This window comes from Halichoeres trimaculatus, unplaced genomic scaffold, assembly GCF_033239565.1.
Source record: "Halichoeres trimaculatus isolate MK-OKI-2021-1 unplaced genomic scaffold, fHalTri1.1 fHalTri1_scaffold_23, whole genome shotgun sequence".
NCBI classification, from domain to species: Eukaryota; Metazoa; Chordata; class Actinopteri; order Labriformes; family Labridae; genus Halichoeres; species Halichoeres trimaculatus.
In genome coordinates, this window is record NW_027437201.1 from 1,143,448 (window position 1) to 1,169,129 (window position 25,682).

Here is a 25,682-nt window from a genome sequence, read left to right on the forward strand (position 1 = left end):
TTTATCAAGGGTTACAAATAAAGTTCCCGTGGAAAAAGACTGATTCAGCATTCTCCTGAAACTCCTTTATTCATTTGTTTACATGTGGGCAAAGAAAGAGCTGCAGGGCATACTAAAGCTGACAGGTGTGCTGACAGGTGTGCTGACAGGTGTGCAGGGTCTACGTGGGGCTAAGATGAGGCCGTGTTGATGTGCAGTATTCACAGTAAAGATCTGAATATATTACACTTTCTATTCACAAGTGCTTAGTCATTTCCACCCCTCAAAGAGAAAAACAGTCATGGGAGGTGTGGCTTCAGAGTGGTTCCTTCACTGTCATCACATTTTAAAGAGGCTGGGTTAATAACAAGTGACTGTGGTATAAAACAATCTCAGAGCTGGAGATTTTCATAAAAATCAAAGAGCCCAATCAAACAAAAGGAATGTCAGTATAAATATAAGATAAAGCAAAAACATAAAACACAAATAAATAACTGGGATTGGCCTTAGACTTAAAAGATAAGAAGAATAAATGAATCATTTTACTGATTCATACTTTGTGTCTTAAAAACAGACCACATGTTGAGCTTTCAGCAAGATTATCAGCCTCAATCAGAAAATTCAGAATAATTCAACAAAGACAAACTCTCAACATTGTACAGAGCCACGACAAAGATCAAGAATCAAACAGAGAATCAGAGAAAAATGTCTTAATATGTGGAGAATAAAGGTGGAAAATATCAGATACATCAGGCGTTGAATCCTGAAATTAAAGTTTTATTTTAACAATGCTTCAAGTTAAACTGTTGGGAGATTCAGGTCCAGGAAATTTTATTTTAATCATTTTTTTTAATGAGGTCACGTTATAAAGGTACAAGAATAAAGATGTTAATTTTGAGAAAGGTGTAATAATGTCAAGCTGCCATTAGGACTGCAGTTCCTCAGGTGTCCACCGGGGGATGGTTCAAGAAGTACCATAAACCACACACACACCAATTCAAAAAGCTGATCCTAAGGGTGCTGCCAGCCCAGAAAAGCACCGTCAGAGGACACAGGCTCTTATTCTCACAACATTAAGACTTTCTTCCTCTGATTTCTCTGGTTTTTATCTTTTCAAAGTGGCTATGATCCTCCTGTGAGAAACTTCTGATAAAATGTGTCCCAGATATTTGATAAAAACTCATTAGAGCAAACATTTGGTATGGATTTCTCTACTTGTAGTCAGTGTGTGGATAAAAACATCAAGGTGAACAGAAACTGGGTTCTTTCAAAGCATGACAAACATCTCTATGCACAAACTCTACGCTCAAAGCAAACTGTGATAAATGTCTTTATGAAGAGGTGCACAGTGAGAGGTTTGTCATATATACATGGATGATCATCTGATTACATGATACAGGTCATCTGTGGGTGGTGTGGTCTCCCACACGGCTGAACACAAACATATGCAGACGTCAGCTTGTCTCTGTCAGTACCAATAGTTCAGATATTTACAGATGAGCGTTCAGAGCCTCAGATTTACCTTTGGTTTGGTTTCCAGTAATACAAACGCAGAAAAATACACCATCATCAAAATGTGTCTTCAAGTCTGGGTGTAGTAACACTGATCCTGCTCAGAGTGTGGGATGAAGCTGGTGGGTCAGGTTTGTAGGTGTCCGTCTTGACTCCTCATGATGATACTTGTTCGGCAGTTTGTGCATCGTTATCCAAAAAAGTACAAAGACGGTGTCAGGAGCTCGCTTCTCTGGGTCGTCTCTGTGACGACGGCGTGAGGAAGATTTAAGAAGGAGTAGAAAACTAGTCAGAGTCACTGCAGCGCCACCTGCAGCTGGCGGCTGAGGTTACATCCCACTGTTTATAAGAAGGCAGCTGGTGTTAGACCTGAAGCTGTGAAGGCCATCCAAAGGCTCTTTGGTGATGTCATATATCTGATGTCAGCGCTTGGTGAGGCTACTATCAGCTGGCGTGTAGAGTCTGGTTTGCTCAGCGGCGGCGGCGAGTTCACCAGTGCTCCAGGTGCAGATCCATGGCAGAGTTTAGGTTAATGTCTGTCACATCCAGAAACTCTGTGTTGAAGATGCTCGGCCCAGTGGGCGGAGCCACGCTGAACGCCGTGGCTGAGCTGGGTGGAGTCAGATCCAACCACTCCATCGTCTCCCATGGTGTGTCACTGAATGCCATGCTAACCATGCCTTGCATCTCAGGAACCGCCATCACCTTCCCGCCAATGGGCGACAAAGGTGTGTCCATCAGCTCTCTGTTGGTCATCAGTTTGTCCGGGTGGGGGTGGTGAGGGTGGCGGTGGTGGTTGTGGGGGCTGCCGTATCCTTCGCCGTCTCTGTTCCCTTCGTCATCCTGCCCTCCCTCCTCTGTGGCCATTTTAAGGAGAGCCACTTCCCCCCCGCCTCGACCGATCGAGCTCCCCAGCAGCGTCTCCAGGTGGCTCTCTGTGATGTGATTGGCTGCATGGTCGTACGGCAGCTGGGAGGGGCTCAGGTGCTCGTAGTGTCGGTGGAACCTCGGGATCAGGAGGCCTGGGCACCCTGGGGACACATTAACGTGAGGCACAACTTTGGTTACAGAGGACCTCTCCCTCTCTTCTCTGGCGTTAGCGGGCATCTCTTGAAGAGAAAGAGGAGAGGAGGGAGGTCACAGCAGGTTCTGATCTGACCCCTCTGAGGGGAACACTGTGACCTCCAACATGTGGACTCATGTCTAGCTCCTGACTGAGGCGCTACGCTAACAGCACTCTGTGGTGTTTGCCTTACCTCCACTCTCTATGAGCACGTCCAGCAGTTCATCCATCTGCTGACTCCTGGTCAGCTGCTGTAACAGCAAACAGAGACGGTTTCATTCAGCAGACCTTCAACACCTCTCACTCAGATCCAGTTTCAGGACTAACAGGAAGCAGACTTTAGGCAGCTGCAGATCAGACTTCAAGCATGCAAACTCTTTTTGGAGGCAGATTGGTGATGGTTGGGATGAAGTCTTAGGATAAGGATTCCTCAGACATGTTTACATCTGTTAAGTTTCCGTGTTAATGTGATCCAGTCTGCACCTTCCAGACCAAACCTGTGACCTTTTAATCTTTACACCAGTAAACGTCACATCTGCCTTCAAAACCAGTTTGTCCTGCTTCACCAGCAGCCCTCTGCAGACTGTCTGAGGGTGTAGAGTTAGTGCCATAACCAAGCAGATGGATGAGTCCAGAGGTGTGTGACAGGTGATGGACTGAAGAAGACAAAGACAGCAGACAGGATGAGGAGAGGAAGAGTCAGAGCAACGCCGATAGTAGAGGAACTCTGTGGCCAGCCACCATCTGTTTTATCATTTACTGTGAGTTTACCTGCTTCACTGCTTCCTCATAGCATGGGGGCTGTCTTAAGTCATCTGAACCTGAGCTACTGAAGGCAGGGGAGGACACCCGGCCCTTTGGGCCAGCATGCCGAGGAGAGGACAATACTGACATCTATATGAGACATGAGTGAGAAGTGAGGTTAGCCCACCAGTTACAGTATGAGGGCCATGAACAGGCCAACAGATGGATACTGGGTCTCTGAGAACTAGGCCCTCGGGATCAGATCATTACAGTAAACATGAGCTTTAGGAGAATGTCTGGCGTTTGAAGGAGAAGTCACCAACATGTGAAGACGTGATGGAAACAGACAAAGTGATGATGAACCTCATACCAGAGACAACCAAACCGTGTCAGAGACAGAGCACAAATTCACAGGAAGAGAAACACAGTTAGGTGGACGTGAGGTGATGGTCCAAGACACTAACTCAACGCCAAGGAGCTGGGAACGGGACCTGCTGTTACCTTGGGATGAAGGTTGTGGCTGTCCGGTTTGGAGGAGCCGCCATGTCCACACTCTGAGTTTGGGAAGACTCCCTGAAGGCCTCTTTGGTCTGAAGGATAGGAACAGTTCACTGGATGGACCCCGCTCTTCTGCTGCATCTGCAGGCAGCCAGGAAGGAGAAGTTAGAATGTGGTTCATTGAGAAACCTTCAGTCAGAATCAAGATACAATCATGATGGACACTATGGGACTGACAGCTGCACGGAGGAAACCTCATCTTCAACAACGTATTGACAGATCAGAGTGTCCTGCAGAACCACACCTGGACTTCATGTGGACTCACAAAACCACTTTCAGAACCTCCCAGTGCTGGGTTATGTTTTTGTGTTTAGAGTAGTAACTACATGGTACAGCAGGATGTGAACCCATCATACCTGCATGCTGCGCACTCTGGTGTTGCCCTGGGCGTGGGGGTGATGGCAGCCGTCCCTCCCCAGTGGGGGAGTGAGTAGGTAGGGGTTATTAGGAGATGAAGGCTGGGGGCTCCCTGAAGGCTTCCCGTTGGGGGAGTCCTGAGGAGAGCACTGTGGACTGAGGAAGGCCGACATCGCGGAGGGGCTACCAGAGACGGGTCCTGTGTCCATACACTGTGGCCCCCCGGGGCCCCCTATACCGGGAAGGGGGGCGTTACAGTGAGCCATGTCCTCCATGCAGCTGCCAGGTGAGCTCTTCAGGTGCTTGGGGGAGGACAGAGGACAGCTGGAGGACAGAGACATGGGCTCCTGCTTAATGGTCACCCCGTAGAAGTGCTGTCCCATCATGGAGGGGGTCTGCTGATGTTGCAGTGGGGGGTGGGGTGGGGGAGGGATGGCGTCCTGGGTGGCTCCGTAGCAGCGTTTCCTCTTGTGGAGCTGCATCTTCAACTCCTCCACCTAAAAACAGCACAGTTCAAAGGTCAACACCTGTTCAGAGACACACCCTGTGACAAGCCCAGTGATTGAAAGGTTGGGTTAGGGGGCGTGGCCTATTTGACCGACAGGTGTCCCCTCAGCTGACTCAGTCCCTGACCTTTAACCTCTTTTCTGTGTTTGTGGTGTTGGAGCCTTTTGGAGGTTTGTTCATGTGAATATCAGAATGATAGTATCCTGTGTGTGACTCACTTTGAGAGCCAGCCTGTAGTGGCCACTCAGGGTACTGCAGCTTTGTTTGGTGCTTCACTAGAGGCCGCCCTGAGCTTGATGTGTGTCAAGTGTTTTAGGAAATTGTCTGACCTGTCTCTGCTCCTGGTGAAGCTTCCACGTCAGCTCCTCGATCACCTTCTGCTTCTCCACCAGCATCTTATCCTTCTCAGCCTCTCCTCCATCCATACCTCCCCCTTCGCCCGCCCTGGTTGCTCCCCCACTCAGCCCGTCCTCCATGTGCAGCTGGGAGGGAGATGGCTGCAGGTTGAACTGCGTCGGCGAGGACATGGGCACGTCACTGAAACTGTCAGGCAGCGAGCCACTGAGGGAGAGCTCAGAGGAGGCCGGAGAGATGGGAGGGGTGGAGGAGGTGCTGGGGTAGGGGTAGAATCCCCCCTGTGAGAGGGCACTGGAGGAGGACGGGGACTGGTAGGAGGACAGGGAGCCCGTGGGGGTGACGGGGAAGGTCACTGTGGTGATGTCAGAAGAGCCAGAGGGGGAGGAGCCAGCGTGGGAGTCCTTGAAGGGTCGGAGTCGCTCGATGAGGGCGGTTTTTGTGCCGGAGACGGGCATGCCACGGATGCGCAGGTGCTGCCTGAGCTCAGACACCTGACACAGGTGAAGGAGAGGTAATCAGATCTGTGTTTGAAACAGACAGGAACAAAAACATCATCAGCTTCATAAAACATCAACACACACCTTCAGGTCGTCCAGGTTCACCGGCAGGGGTCCGGGTTTGACCGGTGAGATGGAGCTCTGGTTTGGATACGAGGTCTTCACCGGTGAGGAGGAGCTGCTGTTGGTTTGACTCAATGGTCCACTGGAGCTGCAGGCAGAGAGCTGCTCATTCACGCCCCTGAAACAGCAGAAGAAGAATGGGTTTATGAACAGAAACCGTCCTTTCCTGATGACTTAATGAAGAGTTGATGAGCTCCAGTGGCTCTCCCTGAGCACGGGCTGTGGTTCTCTGCTGGCTGTGACTTACTTGTGCGTTTGGCTCTGGGGGTGTGGCTGGTAGCTGAACGCTGGCTGCCGTTGCTGCTGGGCCTGTGAGTGTGTGGTGTGTGAGTGCGGCTGCTGGTTCTGAGGGTGTGTGTGAGCGTGTTTCTGCTGGCTGAGGATCTGCAGCTGCAGGAAGAGCTGCTGCTGCTGCAGCAGGCGGGCGTAGGCTGAGTCCATGGGCGGAGGGGACTTCTCAGCCTTCTGGTCCGGAGGAATGTACTGATGGTACTTCAGCTTCTTCACCTTGGGCTTCACATCTTTGGGCTTCTTGTGTCGGTTCTTGTCTGCCGTCTTCGACTGTAGAAGAGGAGGGAGAGTGGGAGTGTTAGAGAGCTAAAACTTCAGGTAGAAAAGATGGAGGTGAATGTTGCTGACCTTGACGATGGCAGGGACAGGTATTGGGGGCGTGGCCTGGCTGTTGTTGGCAGCAGACTGAGCGTCGTCCTGGCTCTGATTGGGAGGGTCTTGGGTTGGACCTCCCTGAACACAAAACAAAGCCAAACATTGAAAAAGAGAATCCCTACATCTGTTTCAGAGCAGCTCTAACATGACGGAGCTTAGGTTGTTTTAAGGACGAAAAAGATTTTAAGAACAAAACTGTAAAATAAGGAGATACACAGCATTATAAAGCGCATAGAGTAGAAGCTACAGTAGTGGCTGAGGTTGCGTTGTGCATCCACTAGATGGAGCTGCGCTAAAGGGAATGTCAACAAAACAGTCACTAAGTCAGTCAAACTCAGGCTACAACCACATGAAGCCGCACATTCTCCTATCCAACTATTTTCTGTGCCGTTTTCAAAAAAAGTGCGCTGTAAAGACGAAGCCGTTTCTGCTGTCCACAAAAGCCGTTTCCAGAGATCAGAGTTATAGCTGTATTGATATTACAATAAACAAGAGAAGAAGCCTGGGCCAGCCTGTGAGCTAATGTTAGCACTTAGCAGAATTCCTCTTTACTGGTTCTTACCACTCACTGCTGTTACTTCGGCGATGCCCCCTGACTACGGTACCCAAGATTAATCATTCATTCATTCATTAATCAATATTGATCCACATATAAGGCACATCAGATTATAAGGTGCACTGTCGGTTTTTGAGGATATTGAAGGCTTTTAGGTGCGCCTTATAGTGCGGAAAATATGATAGCTGTCTTTATTTAGACATGTCTGTAATGTGTAATGTTAGTAAATCCTGGTCATGTCCCGTCAGTCATCTACCAATCAGAGCTAACATAACCTCACTCTTCATTTTATTGATAGACTCTTAAGTTTGAACAGACCACTGCAGAATAACTGTTGACTGTGGGTTGGAATGGACATTAGCACAGACAGATTAGCCCTTTTAGTCTTTAGCTCGTGTTTTAGCCTTTAGCTCGTGCTCTGTCTCTCTCCTGGTTTTCTTTCTTCTGCTCTTCTGTCCTTTTTCTGTCTGACAGTTAGGCTCCAGTGTCCACCATCACTACAAAATTAATCACAGAAATCATTTTCAGCAGAGAAAAACACAGATCGCTTTCTTCTCTGTACTAAACTTCTTCAGCTGGCGTGGTGTTGTCATAGAGACCTAGATGTGCCGTAAATCAATCCGGTCCTACCTGACCCGATCAGGAAGCCAAGAAGTAGCATCTAGACATGACCTGTAACCAGCAAAATTAGTGCTGATAATCTCATTCTAAAGTATGGATTAGGATCAGTCATATATCTAGAGGGGAGACTTTTTCAAGATCACTCAGAAACTCTTTACAGCCCCTTCAATATAAGCCACATTTACCTGATCCATCCAAAACATGTCTTATTCAAAGACATTAAGAGACGAACATGAGGACTGAATTGGTTGTAACAAGTAAAATAATCTGGCAGTGAGGTAAGAAAAATGTGCTTGTCAGGTTTTTTGAAGTCAAAATAATGTCTGAATACAAAGAAACTTTTTTCTCACCCCATTGGCAAATTTATTTTACTTATTATAAGCAATTCTGACCTCATTTTTAGTCTTTACAAAAACTTGAGATGAGACATGTTTCTGGACTTGTCAGGTGAATGGGACTCATGTTAAGTCTAAAAAGACATTTTTTTAAACTGAAAATAAGACAAAAACACTTGATTAAACTTCAGTTTTTTTTTTGTTTTTTTTTTCTGTGTATGATGTTTTCTACAGCCAATAAGAAGAGGTCACAAGAAGTTTTGCATCGGCAGTGTTGAAAGTTTGCATTTTGCAGAAAAAGGCAGTGAACAAACTTTAAAGAACTGAACTTTACATGTAACAAAAATATGTGGACAAATTATGAAATATGGTTCCTAGCATCTGTTCGCTTCGTTGTCTGTGGAGAAAGCCAAAAGTTAAACGACTCATGTTAGACAACTAAAGCTACACTAAAGAAATAACTTATCGAAAATACTGGTTTAAGAGTCAGGATAGGAATAAAATAGATCTTTATTTTGATAATTCTGTCTAAGATTCTGAGCTGTGTGAATGCCAAAGAGAGGACAGGCAGTGTGTGTTTGTGTGTGTCAGTAAAATTCTGCCCCACATTAAAAACTCAGTCACAGAAAAATCTCTATCCTTAAAGGTTTGCTGTTGCCGATCTGAAGCGCTGATTTTGTTTTTTAAGGATGTTAATTCAGATTTTCTGCTCTGCGTCTGGACGTCTCTGTTTTCCTCCCTCAGGATCTCAGAGTTGAAGTGAAGAGCCGCGAACATGACGGTTAGTTTGCAATCCAAATGGAAAAATTATCCCTGAAAACGCCAGTGTATTGACATTTCATTCGCCGAAGAATTCGTAAACAAGCGTTTCCAAACGGACACGAGCCGTCTAGAGGCGATGAATGTGCTGAAAGGTTCCAGAGGCAGTGGTTCAGACGGCCCTGTTTGGTTTGAAGCTTCGTGCAGTGACTTTTTAAAGATGAAGAGCGTAACATGAGGCCGCGGCGTCGGAGAGGTGAGCAGACAGGAAGTATCGGCAGCTGTGGCGGCGGGAATGTGACACCTGAGCGGTTCATCTGAGTCCAAGGGTCAGAGGAGGAAAAAGAAGGAGGTGCAGTTCAGTCTACTGCCACCAGAGAGCAGCAGAGACAGTAACAGGAAGGAGAGGGGACACATGGGGGGGTAAAGGTGTGTTTTACCTGTCGGGGGCTGGTGAGGGCTGGTGAGGAGGAGGACGAGGCTGTGCTGCCGACAGCCTCAGACGAAGGACAAGCCGAGCCCGGGGACTCATCGCTGTGGTGCTGCTCCGGGGACAGACTCTCACTGCTGCTGTCCTCCTCGAAGGCGTATGAGTCCTCCTGCTTCGGGAACTTTCCGTGGTTCACTGAGAGAGGAGCAGAGAGGTCAGAGAGCAGAGAGTTTAATGATGAATCCAGTTAGTTACAGCTCTCTGCGATGTTTGGGCCCAGATTAATCTGCAGAGATGTGGGAACACAGCGGGGGGAGTGAGACATGAGTCAGATAGAGCCCAGGGTTTATCCAGTTGATCTGAACCTCTTTATTAGGAGCTAAACTGAAGGCAGCTCATCCCAAATGTCACCAATAATCCCTCTGAAGAACAGAGGAGCAGAGAGGAGCTCTGCTTACTCCTCGTAATGTGTTTATCTGACCTGTTTGAAGCCTGACCTCAGCCTGATCAGGTTTCTGTCTGGATGATGGTTATAAGAGCGGTCGTACCTGAAAACTCTGCACTGTCTTTAAAAGTTCTGAAGTATCTCCACCCAGAGAGGACAGAACTTTAAACCCAGGAGCTACTTCTCAACAAACCAGAGGTTCCTCTTTCCTGTTGTGCAGAGAGCTGGCCTTGAAATGTGGCAGCCAGATTAAAAACATGGGGCTGATTTCATGCACTTAGCACAATAACTGAATAACAACCACACCAAAGAGAGGAGCTCAGTGAGGGCTGCTGTTTCAGGTATGCAGGAGATTTCATTCAGCACGGAACCTCCAAATACACCTCCCTTTAATGGATGTAAGAACTGTGCTTTGGACAGGGTCTAAATTTAGTTCCTGGTCGGTAATCTCCCCCTGAAAAGTTCTTTTTGGGGATGTGGCCTGTTTGATTGGTGGAGTAGCCACAGTGTGTTTTCCTCCTCTGTCCCCCAGCTGTGGTGTAGTACCTCCTAAACAATGTTCTTCTTTGAGCCTGACAGTGTGAATGTGTCTCTGGCAGCTCCCGGTGTTCCAGTTTAAAGAGTGACCCTATAAACTGGAGACCTTCAGCTGAACGTGTCAGTGGGGATCCAGGCTACAACAGCTGTTTAAACACAGAGGAAGTCCATCCTAGTTTAGTTTGATGCATGTATATATATGTGTCATTATCTCCTGATCAGATCAGTAGAGTGGCTGAGAAGTGTAAACCAAAATGACAAAGTTTGAAACCCTTTTACAAACTGACAAAGTGACATTTTTACAAATTCTATTTCACAAAAAAACTAAGTTTAATTAGTGAAAAACTTAAAGGACAAAAATAATCAACAAGATGCAAAACACCTTTTCAAGTCTTGAAACAAATCTACAAAGTCTGAGTTTTGACGAGCTGTGAGTGTACTAACTGCTGAATGTGACCTGGAAGTGCTCAGTCAGTTGATGCTGAGGAATGACAGCAGTATGAGATTTATGGAGTTTATAAGAGTTAATAAAAAGTTTATGTGGGTGAATTGTGTTTTACCTGTTGGGTGGAGCCCACTTTAGCTAAAAAATGAGGTTTTGCTTTTCATGTAGACGGTCTGTGGGATTTTCAAACGTGGAGGAAACAGAGGCGCCCACGCTGAAACAGACTACTTCCTCTTTAGACGTTAAATACAGAGCTGTGCCACGAGGGAGGGGGGGTCATGAGATCATGTTGATCTGTTTGTTGGTCGTCTGGATGCAGATCACACACACACACACACACACACACACACACACACACACACACACACGTGCACGTGCACTCACACACAAACACACACTGCCTGTCCTCTCTTTGGCATTCACACAGCTCCTGTCTGTCACTGACACCTTGTACACACTCAGCCTGGAGGTGTTACGCTGTGTGTGTGAGACACTGACTCGCCACTTTACATCCAGCTGCCCTCTGATTGGCTGAGCTGATAGAGAAAGCAGCTTCAATTGGGCGAGCCGAGAGCAGCTATCAAACAGAGCCCCGTGTTGTGTGTGTGTGTGTGTGTGTGTGTGTGTGTGTGTGTTTGTGTGTGTGAGAGTTGGAGGTATAAGATTCTCTGTGTGTATCCAAACATGTGACAGGCAGGAACAGACCCTGGTTTCAATCACAGCACCAGGCTCGTTCGGTGCAACTCATCGACCTCAGACACACACACACACACACACACACACACACTGTTAAACACACAGCATTGTCCTGAATGCCACTTCCTCACACCTGTTCATGTTGAACTCTTTCCCCTGGCTCCACCACATGGCACTGACCCTCTGACAGTCTGAATCTGCACGTCTCTGTGGATACTCTCTCCTCCATGTCAATGTCCTAACACTCAGAACGATCACATCTACAAACGTTCAAAGCTGCAAAATATTACAGTCAATGCACCAACCAGAAGATGCTGGACTGTGTTCCTCCTGCTTTTGCTCTCCATACGGACACCTGATTGGTTAACAAACACTCATGACAGGGTTCAGACACTGACTGAGCGGTTTGATCTGATGGTTTTGGTACTTTGGGGACGTGTCGTTTGTGCTCTTTCTCTCGGAGCCGACCTCTCTGTCAGATTGATGTCACCATGAGATTGAAAAGTCACGATAGCAGAAATCTGTGCGCAGCATGTACTTCCTCTCTCTAAGTGTCTGCTAAAGGAGTTACACGGGGTCACATAGTTTGTGGACAAGGTCAAAACCATCTCCAGGAGTGTGTGTGAGCGGGGGAGGAGCTTTAAGGTGAGAGGTTAATGCAGCAGCCTGGCTCTGTCAGCTGTATGTGGAGGAGAGGGAGGAGAGGGGACACAAACACACACACAGGTACAGACACACACAGACACGCACACTTACATACTCAAACTGAAACACTTCTAAAGAAAAGGGTGGGCCCAAATACAGCTGCTGCTCATCTCAATAAACGGCGCTCCCTCGTCCTGCAGAGGTAAACCAGCCGAGCTCAGAGCGCCGACTCCTTTACGCAACATGTTTACAGAGTGAGGAGGGGGCAAACATAAAACCTCTGCATCTCAGCCCAGAAAGCTCTCTGCCCTCACAGGAGTGATATACAGAGAGTGAGTAAGACGCTGAGCATCAGAAGACAAACAGAGCCAGGTCAGAGCGCCGCAGTTAAATCAGCCCCGTGTCTAAGCATGCATGCTGCGCGTTTCCTTAAATCAAACCGAGGAGGAGGCGGCAAGGGCTCCACGTACACTTTAGATGTCAAAGCAAGAAAAACAGCCACAACAACAACATTTGTGGAGGTCCACACAGTGCTGGAGAGCTCCTCTAAAAGGAGCATGATGCTCTAAAAATGTAAATAACATTCCCTGTGAGAAAACACAAACAAACACTTCTTCCTTCATCCAAACCAGGAACGCATCAAGGAGGGAAAACAGGAAACAGGTTCTACAAGGGAGGACTCAGACACACACACACACACACACACACACACACACACACACACACACACACACACACACACACACACACACACACACACACACACACACACACACTGAAAGCCAACCTCTGAATACGTCCACACAGTGACAAAGTGAGGGTTAGACAAAGCTAAGGAAGGAGTTAGGTCACGACAGACATTATCAGACATTCAAACGTGTCAGAGACCTCCTGAAGGAGCTGTCAGGTAAATCTGCTGTGAGTCTGCACTCAGACAGACAGTTTGATGGTGATGATGATGAAGATGAACATTCAGTTGGTGCAGTTAACATCATGCTTAGAGTGTTCTGCTCAGTCACACACACACACACACACACACACACACACACACACACACACACACACACACACACACACACACACACACACACACACACACACACACACACACACACACAGGTGTCACAGGCGGATCCCTGGTGTACCTGTCATTGTGAGAGAGTCAAGGGGAATGATTTTCTTTTGGACCAGCTCCAGGGGCCCCGGCCTGAGGGCCAGCTTCTCATTCAGGTCCTCAGCGAGTCGGGCTCGCTTTAGCCTCATCTGTTCGTCCAGAGAGGAGCCGTCGGAGGCCGGGTCTGCACAACACACAGCAGGACGAGGCCGTCAGCAACAGGGACAGAAACACGGCTAACATGGCTGCTGGGTGGATCAGGGTCTGATTCAGCTCCACACAGAGAGGAGCTATGCTGACAGAAACACCAACACAATGATCAGACAGCAGCCAACACCTGCTTCTGGGGCCTGTGGTCCAGACAGGTGGTTTGGTCTCTACAGTCTCAGCCCATTAGGAGATTTTTATCACCTATCACAAAAAGTTCCTCAAATAAGATGACAATCTGGACCTGTCAGGTGAAAGTGGCTCATACTGAGTCTGTTTACACCTAAATGAGACAGACAGACTCACTGAGTGTGAGTTTTTACTGTGTGTGCAAAACATCAGGCTATGCAAAAAAAAAGTATTACACAACTTGGTATAAACTGGATTCACCTGATCAGTCCAGAAAACGTCTCATTTAAAGTCATTATGAGGCAAAAATAAGACCTGAAATGCCCAAGGTGAGTAAAGTAAAAAGAGAGTTAATCTCAAAATGGAAAAAAAAATGGAGTTTACTTCAGTTCTTCTCATTCTAATAGCATTTTTTCCCTATCACAGCATTTTACATCTTTATTTTTAATTTGAAATATATGAAAATAAGAAGTATGTGAGAACTTTTCAGTTGAAGGTGTTCTTTATTCAGTCAAAGTAGACATTTTTTTACTGGAAGTGAGACACAGACTGTTTTTGAGTTTTTGCAGCTTATTTCAGGTAAACACTTCAAAATAAATTCCTGACTATATTTTTTTTTTATATAAAGATTGAGCTTTATTTTTTTTTTCCATGGTACATTTTATTTTGAAAAGCAAACAGCTGATCAACATTGCCTTTTTTAATCATTAGAAACGAGACTTCTGCTTCAGTGTAGCTGTCTGTAAATGAAGCACCTGTTGTTTGAGAAGTTACTGAGTCCAGAGGAGTCAAAGACTTTAATATGTTTCTTATTATTTAGTGAGCAAACAGCAGACACGTGACTGGACTCCAGTGATCCATATTCCTGTTGGGGATCCACTCTGAGACGCTCTCAGCTGCTCCTCAGCTCCAGCAGCCAGACTGTGAGAGCTGCATAAATAAATGGAGCTGCTGTAATTAAAGAGCAGCAGCCGCTGAGATTTTCTACCTTCCACAATCCCTCTCCGCTAACTCCAGAACAAATAATCAGCGCTGAGGCAGAGCTGGCCCGGCACACACCAGGCCTCAGGACCAGGAGAGAAACCACATCACTTTGATTATCGCAGAGCCAGAAAGAGCAACAGCACTTATTTGGTCAAATATAATATTAGCAGGATCTTTGTGAGGGCGGACGGAGGAAGCCAAGCCAAAACAAAAAGAATGATATGGAGCTATGTGCTGGATGAGTCAGGTGGAGAATTACCGTTTGATGAAAAACTGATCTGAAAGAAGAAACCTCCAACAGCAGAACCGGGTCATGACCAATGTGAAGAATTAAGAGTCAGAAAACCAGCAGCAGCTTCAGGGTCAGTTTCATTACTGTCCTCAAAACCCCAGAGGAGAAAGGAGACGTGATACAGCTCCAACTCTACAGCACGGGACATGAATGATGGAGACGAGCCTTCAGATGCATCGTTAAAGTAAAGTGCACCAGGGTCAAAGAAACAAAACAGGGCTGAAAATATAAACCAATCAAGGTTCACAGAGTTAACTCAAATGATGGTTAGGAGAAGTTTTAGAAGTTATTCTGAGGAGTGGTGCAAAATTTAGCTTCACTTACTGAATGTTGGTAGGTTGAAGATTTTCACAATAAAAGCCCATCAACTCTGCCATAATTTATCAATACTTTTTGTTTTATGTTCAGGCTTTATTTCTAAAGCTCTGTTTGACTTTAAGAAAAATGACTTGATGAACTTTTCAGAGGTAAAGTTAAACTTGAATAATAGAAAATAAAGGCATGCAGCTGGTCCCCCTGTCATGAAACCTCAGTAATGCAGTTATTATCATATTATCAGTGAAAATAAATGCTGCGTATGGAGCACTGACTGAGAGGAGGAGGGTAGGTGCTGCAAATTAACCCTCTGCTGTAACGTAAACAGCGCCCAGGCCTCTTATGTCACATGACCAGCAGCAGGATGACATCATGTGTTTCTAACAGCGTCTCTGGCCTCACCTGTCACTCTCCAGTCCAGTTTAAGAGCTGCTTTGACATCACAGGGACACACACAGCTCTAAGTGTGTTTGAAGCCAGGAGTCAAACTGCCTGCAGACGTGTTCGAGCTCGGCTGCTCGTGGCTCCGAGGCTCGCTGTAACCCGAGCCGCTGAGTGTGGAGCTGGCTCACAGACTTCTAAACAATCTGCAGCAGTATTAAAACACAGCGCGCACTTTAAAGCCACTGCAGTACCTCTACCTGCTGACTGTATCTGTCAGATGTAAACAGAGCTCTGAGAGCAGAGACGTATGGTGCATTAGCAGGAATAATTCTCTTTGTGTTTCCATCCAGCCAGGATTAAAGCACCGCCAAGCAAAATGTGTTTTTTTTGCAGCAGAAAGCTCCGTAAACCTGAAGATGGGGCTATATTATCTTTATGAGGTTATATTAGATGTGTGTTTGTGTGTGTGTGTGTGTGTGTGTGTGTGTACAGACCTGTGGCGAGCAGACACACAGACAGTGTGCTCCCATGCAGGCCACACGCCAGCCAGGCCTGAGAGGCTGAGGCGGTTCTTGAACAGCCTAATAAACACCAGATGTTCTCTGGGTAATATATACACAGACCCTGTGCCGTGTCCATCTCCTCAGCAGGAATAACACAGCCGGGCCGCGCGGACAGCAGCTACGAGACCAGGAGGAGGAGGAGGCCTCACAGGTCTTCTTTCAGAAACCAGTGAGACTGAAGCCTGAGGAGCGCCCGCAAGATGCTCCTTTAGGATCCTGTGCACCTGATTCTCACAGTCCAAGGAGGAACAAACACAGGACCCTGAACTCTACAGACCTGGACTAAATCTGAACTCAGCTGATTTATTTCTAACCTTTTAACAATCACAGACCCTTCAGCCTCCCTCCAATCCTCTAACGTACCCGTTACTCTAAAACCCTGCTTCGTGGAGCAGATAAGACCTGATCTAGCCGTTCAGTGTGAGATTGTGTACCAACAGATCCAGCCCTCCTCCATCTGCAATCAACAGATAAACAGCCAATTGAACCTTCTTTTTTGAAAAGCCGCTCTGACCAATCGTATCCCTCCTCTCTGCCTTATCTGGAACAGACTCCTAGAAACTGATAGAGCCCAGTCCGGCCTCTGGATTCCGTTCCCCCGCACACTTACCAGTAGTTTATCTGCAGCCTGGAGCCGCTGGGAAATGGCAAACGGTGCCAGAGATATCACTGGACAAATCCCCGACCTGCAGTCCCCGACCTGCAGTCAGAGCCTGTGCTGCTCCTGCAGACAGTGGAACTACAGGACGTGTTCAGGCTCAGAGTCACAGCTTTGTGGCTCATTAGCTCTCAGCTGTGTGTTATCACATGCTATCTCTGATATCCCACAGACAGCTTTCTGATCCAAACACCAGCTGCAACAGTATTTATGTGAGTGACATTTGTGCACGTGCGACAAACAGCTCGGCCTCGTCCTGAAGAACATCAATCAGGACGAGGTTTTAAGAGAGCGCTGCTCTCCTCACCCTGTCCTGTGTGACATGAAAGAACAAAGCCTGCGTCTTGTGGACGGCACTCAGGCTCCATCTTGTTGTGTTGGAGAGGGGCTCTGCTTTGATGTGTGGCTCTGCAGCGGCTCTGCTGTAAACAGGTTCTGTTCATGTGGACCTGGACGAGCTGCACCACAGCATTCCCCTGCGGTCACTCTCCAACCTGTCTGACTGCTCGCTGGCTCCCAGCGTTATCTGCCTGTCGCTCTGCCTGCAGCTCTACCCTGTCTGTCTGACTGCTGGCACATCCACCTCAGCATACATCTATTTTCTGCCTGTCTGTCTGCCAGCAGAACCCTCCCACCTGTCTGTCTGCCTGCAGGTTTTGTCCCTACAGTCTCTGGATCTGTCTGCATGTTTGGTCTGAATGTATCTCCTGTCTCCCTCACCTGCAGATGTTACCCACCTGTCTCCCTCTCTCTGTTTCTCCTCCTGTCTCTCCACCTGCTCCTTGTCTTTCTGTCTCTCCCCGTGGATTTATCCTCCTCTGGAGTCTGCTCCTGCTCCTTTTTTACACCATCCATCATCCTAAATGTTTTCTTTTCTTCCTCCATCTGTCTGTGGAGCTTTTATCAGCGCTGTCTTTTCTTTTGTTCACAGAGCGTTACAGTCGACCTTTAGCTTTAACACGCTTTGACTCTGGTTACACCTTTATGGTGAGGACAGCTCATCACTTATTCTCAGAGAAGGAGGAAAACTGTTCAAACCTGCAGGAGCCTTCATGTTTCTGGTGCAGAGGCTCTGAGTCAAAGGGGAAACTTCAAGAAACCAACAGATCAGGGATGTTTTTAACTTTTAAACCATAAATGGACTGATTTTAGCAGTATTTAATGAATACCTGAGTACTTTACCATGAAGTTTGCACTTTTAAGTCAAACATCATGATGTGTGTTGTCCATGTCCATCTGCACAGCACCAAACAACAGACAGACAAAGATAAGGACAGGAAGTGAAACGTGTGGCAGCTCAGAGGGTTAGATGTGTCAGGAGGTGGTGGGGACCAAACTGGAGCTAAAATTAAGTGACATAAAGATGTTAGGCATGCATTTGTTGGGTGAAAACTTGGAGGGAAATGATGGTTGAGGCATTCTGGGGGGGAAACAAGAACACACACCCTTGAAGGTGTTTGAAAAGTGTCTGAAACTTCTTAGTTTTGGAAATGGATGAATCAAACCCTCATTCATCTCTGTGGATAGATACAGCTGCAGGAAGGGAGTTGGTGACTAATAGGAGCAGGAGATGATCAGTGAGCCTCCCCCCTTTTCCTCTCTTTGACTCACTCTGCAGTCCTTAAGCATGTAAGTAGAAGTGCGTGTGTGTGTGTGTGTGTGAGTGTGTGTGCGCGGCTCGGTGTTGGGAGGCGTTACTCACGAGGCATGATGCCTTGGTCTGCCAGCTGCTCTCGTGTCCTCCTCTGCTGAAGTCTGAACTGTAGGACTAAAGTTACAGCGAGGAAGAGGAGGAGGAGGAGGAGGGCGAGGTAGATGGAGGGGGAGAGCAGAGGAAAGGGGAAGGATGGGAGAGAGATGCAGACAGACAGGTAAGGGACAGAGAAACAGCAGGACGACAGAATTGAAGCCACTTTTAAATCAGATCTGTATCAAAGCGTGTTCAGAGTTAGGCTGTGCTCAGAGCTCCTGATGAAGAGCTCCTGATGAAGAGCTCCTGATGAAGAGCAGCAGATGGACTCATGTCTGTTTTTTATAGATGCACACAGAACACAGAGACAACAACGCCGCTGCTAGCTCACAAATATTTCTGTGAGCAGGATGTAGGGAATGATAAACACAGCTCCTGGCTTTAAACAGATCTGCTGGCAGTGTGTGGTCTGCAGCGTGTGTGTGCACGTGTCCCTGAATGTGTGTATGTGTGTGTGTGTGTGTGTGTGTGTGTGTGTGTGTGTGTGTGTGTGTGTGTGTAGGTAGGAGTGTGGGGTCATAAACATAGAGCCTCCCCCGTGTCTGTTGGTCTGCCTGTGTCTGTGGCTCCTTCTCTGCTCTGTCCTTGCTCCTGAGCGTGTTTCTCCTCCACGCTCTTATCAGCACTTCTCTGATGGATCCTGGAGCTGAAACGCTCCAGCCTCTCTCTGCTCGGGATCCTCTCCTTAATGATCTTCCTCAAGTGGTTCATGTTCATGCAGATCAGGCCAAAGATTCAGCATGAACATTATTAAAGTCTCAATCAGCTCAAGGTTTGACACACTGAATGAAACGGATACTTCCTCTGAGCAGAGGGCGAGAGGAGAGAGCACCTCTGTTACATAAGAGCAGACTCCTTCCTTCATCTGACATCTGCTGCAGTTTACAGAGAGGGGGTCACGACCTGTAGGTCCCAACATCACAGACAGCAGGCACAGGACACAGTCAAAGACCACAACATGTAACTGACACCAGCACAGACACACACAGACACACAGACACACGCACGCACACACACGAACATATATATACATGGTGTTTGGTGTGTGTGTGTGTGTGTGTGTGTGTGTGTGTGTGTGTGTGTGTGTGTGTGTGTGTGTGTGTGAGAGTGTATGTATGATCACTCAGATAGCCACAAACTGACTTAATCATCACCAATCATCCATTACCGTAAAACTTAGAGTATGACACACTTTGAATACTTCTTCCAGTGGCCTGCTGCCTTTGCACCTGTGCAACCTGTACACTACTAAGAGATGCAGAGAGGTGGCGCTATACAAACTTTGTCGAACAGACCTGATGGTATCAAAACTCATCATCATGGGGCATCTAAAGCTGTGCTGTGTGTCAGAACCACAATGAATTGCATACGGAAAAGCACAGGTGGTGCTAGAGGAGCTGCACAGCTGCTCAGAAACTGTATATCGCTGAACACAAAGCAATTCCACTAAGAAGTGAACCCATGTGACTTCAGTCGCAATGCAGTTCATCTCTAAGTGCTAGTCTTCCTCCAGGATCTGGACTTGATGCACACTTAGAAACCTGAAGCAGGCTGTAACAAGCAGCTGTTAGTCAGCTGATGCTGCAGAGCATCTTTAGTTTGAACCAAAGAGCTGATCCTTGCTGCTGAGTGAAATATTTACAGAGAGATTATCACTCTGTACGTTTACATGCATGCTGTGATCTGACTATGGTGGTAAATCACAGTGGGGGGTCTGGTCTGTCTTGGCTATGTATACATGCAAAACAGAGAATTAGACTTCTGGCTGAGAACATCTCGTGCTGCTTTAATAAGTGGCGCTGTGCCCTTTTTTGATAAGTGAAACTGGGTTCATGTTGAAAGAATCTTTTTTCACCTGAAGACGAGGAGGTGTGTGTGCCATGGTGTTTGTCTGTTGTACTGGAGACAAAGACTGTAAGAGCACAGTGACCATATTTATCACAGTCACATACTTCCTCTTCTGGCTGAATGCCAACACATACTGAGAAATGCCGAATCCTGACCAATCCAACCATAGTCTGATTGCAATCACCTTATCTAAGTGTGTCAGTCGAGCGATGCTTAGTCTGATCTCGTACTGACTAAGCTCATAGTCCGATTTCTGAAGCCGCATGTAAACATACAGACTGAGAGGACCCAGCAGCATGGTTATTATCCGTCTCTCCTTTTTTGCATCATGCACTGAGTCGATCGCTGTGTCATGGGCTGCATTAGGTGTTGATCCGCCCACTGAGTCGAGCACTGCTTTGAGCGAGACGGAGGACCTGAACCTGGCTATGCAACCACAGATCAGTTAACTGCAGGATCCTCTGCCCCCCCTCTCTGTTGACTTTGAAAGTGAAGACATTTGTCTGACTCTGAGCTTCCTGCCATCAGAGGACACACTAACCCAGGGCTACATGTTCAGGCTGTGAGATGGATGGTGTAAATAAAGGATCATTGGGCCTGCTTTGCTGCAGTGAAGTGCTGATAATTACACAGGCGGGAGAAGTGACGTCTGATTCATTGTGCCTCACACGTTCACAAAGACACAGGCTAATAATAACTCCTCATGTTCACACTTACACCCTGAAGGCTCAACCACAGACTCTGGGTGTGTTCCTGGACCTACATGAAGTCTCCTGATCTTCCCCTGAAACCAGGAATGTGTTGGCGACAGATGTATGAGCAGGGCTGTATAACTTCTAATAAACAGGCATTTCTAAATGAAGTATTGGGTTTATTTTAGTCTAATTCCTCTCCATAAAGTGAAAATCCACCTTAAAACAGGACAGGTGATATTTATTCCTCTGGTCCTGGACTGTAAGAGGCAGATTTGTGAGATTTGTGTTGTAGGATAAAGTCCTCTGAGTGCTGAAGCCAAACTTCTCCAGGAGGGAGTGCTTTTCCCCTCTGTCAGTGGACGACAAGGAGTCTGTTAACGTCTGAAAACTGGTTAAAAAGACGTCAGGCATCTTTTGTTCCAGAGCCACTCATTTCTGAACTAAAGGATGAAGGTCTTTGCCCCAAACACACAGACAGATCAGCTGATGGGTCAACAGCAGTCTGCACTAACAGATGCAGATAATGAGACTGCAACAACATCATCAAAGCTGAATGAAACACCCCTTACTGACTGAAAAGCTCTTCTCTTCTCTTCCTGCTGTTTTATAAACTCTTATTTTAGCCTCTTTCTGAAACACTTTGTTTTAGCTGCTGTCTCTTTAAGGCTCCCTGCTCCAAAACCCCCCTTCACTCTGATTGGCCAACCCTCTGGAGTCTGGTGAAGATCTGGGGCTATTTTTAGAACGTGCTCTTTGTGCTGTTTCTTATCATAGACTGTAAAAAAATGGAAGTCATCTTGCTTGACTCTGAGTGAGGTTGCCACAAAAACTGCTCCCCCTGGTGGCTGGCTGCAGTATAAGTAAAAAAAAATCCATATCCCCAGTCATTCCAGATGAGCTGTGGTCAAACTTTACAAAAATACTACACCTTGTAAAAATGTTTCTCACATCTGATTATTGTGGTGATTTGAAGATATCATTTGGTTGCCTTGTGTTTCAGTCCTCGCTGTGTTCTGAAAAGTTTTGTTTTCATTAGTTATAAGAGGTTAAAAATGAGGTTTTCGGTCATGTTTAATAATGATTAACAGCTGACGTTCTTGTGTAAATTTTTGGGAGATTGTAAAATAAGTTGGGAGGGAGAGCCAAGAAGAGATTAGACTATTGAAAGAAGAAAATAACAAAAACTTTTGTCACTGGCTCCACTCAGATTCTCCCAGAATCCCTCACAGTCTTTACTGTGCAGACTCTGGCTGCACAACTGCTGCCAGTGGTTGTTCCTGTGACGGGAATTTTGGCTTCAAAACCGCACAATGGTAAATGGTGGAGGCATGCTGTCCACCCTATATACAGTCAATGTTTCTGATCAGTTTACAGACAAACTAAGGGATTTCTACAACATGAAAATATAACAGTTTAAAAAATTGGCAGTCAGTGTACCAGAAAAAAGGAATGACGGGTTCAGAAGTTGTGATTTAGGTCTGTATTTTATTTTGAGGGGAATATAAGACGAGCTGCCGGCTGCCTGCACTCGTGGCTGGAGTGTGGAGCTTCTTATGAAGATGAAATAAGTGAACTCTGAAAATCTTGTGCCAGAAACTGAGTCATTTCTGAAGATATAGAACAGGAGCTTTAAAGTTGAAACATTCACAGCAGATATGTAAAAGGTTATCATCTCATAAAGTTTAAGAGGGCTGTGTTTAGAAATAACAAGAAAATCTTTCCCGTCTCCTTCTATCGTCCTCTGGTCTTTCCCTCACCTATAAAATTTCATCAACATACAGAGCGGCAGTATGTGGCGCCTGGAATGCAGAGACTTCATTGGCTGAAAAGTGTCACATGGGATTTCTCAACTCAAGTGTCTTTGGTCTGTGTGTTTTCAGCGCTGCTCAACCAATAAACGCTTTAAAAACTGCACCAGGGAAAATAGAAACGTCACATCAAATTCAGAATCCCCTCAAAATCTACTGATCTTGGTAAACAGTAGACTGTGGTCCACAAGTAGCCAACCCCTGATATATAGCTCTTATTATTCCAGTGTTTTCCTCACAGAATGACCTTTGACCTTTTTTTTCAGGTAAAATTTTCTTAACTTGTGATGCTTTGACTCTTTGCGGATAGAAGTTGAAGTGGCTCTGTCACTGCATTCGCCCATAAACCAAGGAGACAACAGTAGCTGCTTATTGTTCCTGTAAGTATCAGTTACAGTCTGAGCTCATGTTAATATTTCTTCTTTCTAAGCTTGAATTTCAGATCAACACAACAACAACAACTACGCCTGACATTATGAGCCCTTGCTGTAAACCAGTGTTACACTGCTGCAGCCTTCTGAAGCCCTGCTTGTTTTCTTCTTTACTGTGCTGAAGATAATCTTACACCACATTATGGTTCTGTGATATTTTAATCCATTTAGCACAGATCAGTAGGTTCCTCAGCTCGTTGCAGCAGATACACAGTGAAATAAAAGGGCTTGTTTTTTTAGTTTAAAACAAAGAAAACAGAAAGTTCACACATACACACCAGGATGAGAAACTGTTTCCAGTTGAGTGATAAAAACATCTGAGTGTCCATAAATCAGGTGAGATCATTCACCATCCTGAAGCTGAGCTAACTGTGGAGCTCAAACTGAACTCTCCTCTGATTTAGCGTTTAACGCGCGTTGACACCTCCTGGTGTTGGTTTAACTTATATCTGACGCCTCTGTCGTACGGTTATGTAATGTTAGTGAGGCGGACAGCACGGGCCACAGCCCTCTGAGCTGTTAATCAAATCAGCATGAGAACCAGCCTGTAACATGCACATTCACAAAACATCCAGAGGTCCTCTGGGAGCGCTCAAATGAGATTTTATCTGCTTCTTTAGCTTCAACCATGCAGCGGCTGTTCCCATGGCTTTGATAACGTCCAGCAGGAGCAGCAAACAACAGCTCGATGGGAGCTTCTGCATCTTCAAGAAAACCTGTAAATCCTACAGAGCCAGATCGTCTGAGACTCCCTCTGTCAGCAGCAGTTATCATAAGGAGAGTTTATTTCTCCAACGCTGCATACTTCATGTTTGAAGCCATAAATCCACTCAACGGGCCCAGCATGAATCCCTCTGACTGAACCATCAGGCACACGACCTTTAGAGATAGCTCTTTACAGCTGTGATAAATTAAAGACGACTCAAAGAAACACACAACCTGAAACCCCTGCTGCTTCTGAACACCACCCCTCATTACGTCCCCTGGAGCTCCGGGGTCATTTCCCATCCCGCCGATCCACTCTAAGCAACCCAGAGGAAAAGCATCATTTACCCTGGAACGCAATTACAGCTCACAGCGAGCTCAGAGCTCAGAGCAGAGAGCGACTGAGGACTGCAGTTTGTTCATCCACAGCTGGCTGACCAGCTGCTTTCAGGGCCAGCATGTCCTACGAGTGTGAAGAGGCTGAACACAGAGCTGGGTCTGAGCTGGATCTGAACACAGAGCTGGGTCTCAACTGGACATGAGCGCTGAAACACCAGTTACATGTTCCTCAGGGAGGTGGCAGTGTTGGTCAGACTACACACACTTTACAAACACACACTCAGCCTCACAGATCTTCAAAATAAAGCATAAGTGAGAGTTGGTGTGTGTGCGCGCGCACGTGTGTGTGTGTGTGTGTGTGTGTGTGTGTGTGTGTGTGTGTGTGTGTGTGTGTGTGTGTGTGTGTGTGTGTGTGTGTGTGTGAAGAAGGCAGTTGAACACAAAGCTCAGACAGCTGCTGTGTGTTAGAGGAGTTTAAATCAGCGCTGTACCTTCCTCCCTTATATACCCAGGTTTACACACACACACACACACACACTCACACACACACACACACACACGCACACACACGCACACACACACACACACACACACACACACACACACACACACACACACACACACACACACTTACACTCCATCAGCTTCCAATCCAGCCTTATTAAGATAACCCCTGACCCCTCCTCAGAGTCTAATCTCCCTTTATCAGCGAGCAGCGAGCGCTCTCAGGCTCTCCCCTGCAGCAGGTTGGCACGGTGCACTGCCCTGCCCGGGTCGTCACCCCACAGCTTTAATGAAGAGCATCAGAGAACACACCCCAGAAACAAATCCAACACTCTGCTGTACTCTAAGTCACGTGATCTGAGTTTACCACTCACACACGCACGCACGCACACACACACACACACCTGTCACTCTGGATGACATCATGTGAGCAGCGTCAGGTGTAAACATGCAAAGTGTGAAGCTGCTCTCTCATGAACACACACAGATGCAGAGTGGAAGGAGTCACAGGTCAGAGCTTGGTCTTACCTGATCTAAACTTGCTGCGTATCAGTATGGAGTGCTCAGAGCCCAGAAGAGTCATACTGCTCACAGTACAGATCCAGAGTTCACAGGGAGCAAAATAAAGTCACACACACTCAGGAAGCCCGGCACGCTGGGAGCCCTGCAGCCGCCTCTGGACGCCACACTGAGCCGAGGTGGAGCTGAGCCGGCCTGCCTCATCAACAGCTCTACAGGACCTGTGGTGTGAGGATAAACCATAACACACACTCCCTCTGCTCTGCTCTGCTCTGTGCGTGTGTGTGTGTGAGTGAGTCTGGGGCCGGAGAAGCTGTGGTCCCATCCAGCTGAGAACTCTGAGCCGGCCCGGGACAGCACACAGATATGCCCTGCTGGAGGAGGAGCCACGGGGCCAGGGTTTCCTCAGAGACCCGCCCAGCAGGGCCTGGAGGCTGGACCGGGCCGGACTCCGTCCTCCCCTGCCACTGGTGTAAATATATCAGCCTATCAGCCTGGCTGGCTGTCATTAGAGAGGGAGAGGGGGGATAAAGCCAGAGCTGGACCGGAGAGATAGAGAGCCTGATAGAGGAGAAGCAGCACAGCCCAGAGGAGAGCTTCACTTC

General features: G+C 47.0%; 1 protein-coding gene across 1 annotated transcript; it reads right to left on the reverse strand.

Moving 5' to 3' along the window:
- Positions 1–3: 3 nt before the first annotated feature.
- myocd (myocardin) lies at positions 4–25,225 on the reverse strand. The gene is made up of 12 exons (XM_074662648.1): positions 25,087–25,225; positions 18,181–18,246; positions 9,075–9,259; positions 6,337–6,441; positions 5,945–6,258; positions 5,659–5,815; positions 5,050–5,568; positions 4,213–4,710; positions 3,800–3,937; positions 3,326–3,448; positions 2,748–2,805; positions 4–2,600 (listed from the first exon to the last, which is right to left on the reverse strand). Exons 1-12 carry the CDS (start codon positions 25,139–25,141, stop codon positions 1,981–1,983), a joined length of 2,838 nt encoding a protein of 945 aa, XP_074518749.1. The 5' UTR covers positions 25,142–25,225; the 3' UTR covers positions 4–1,980.
- Between the last annotated feature and the right edge of the window lie 457 nt (positions 25,226–25,682).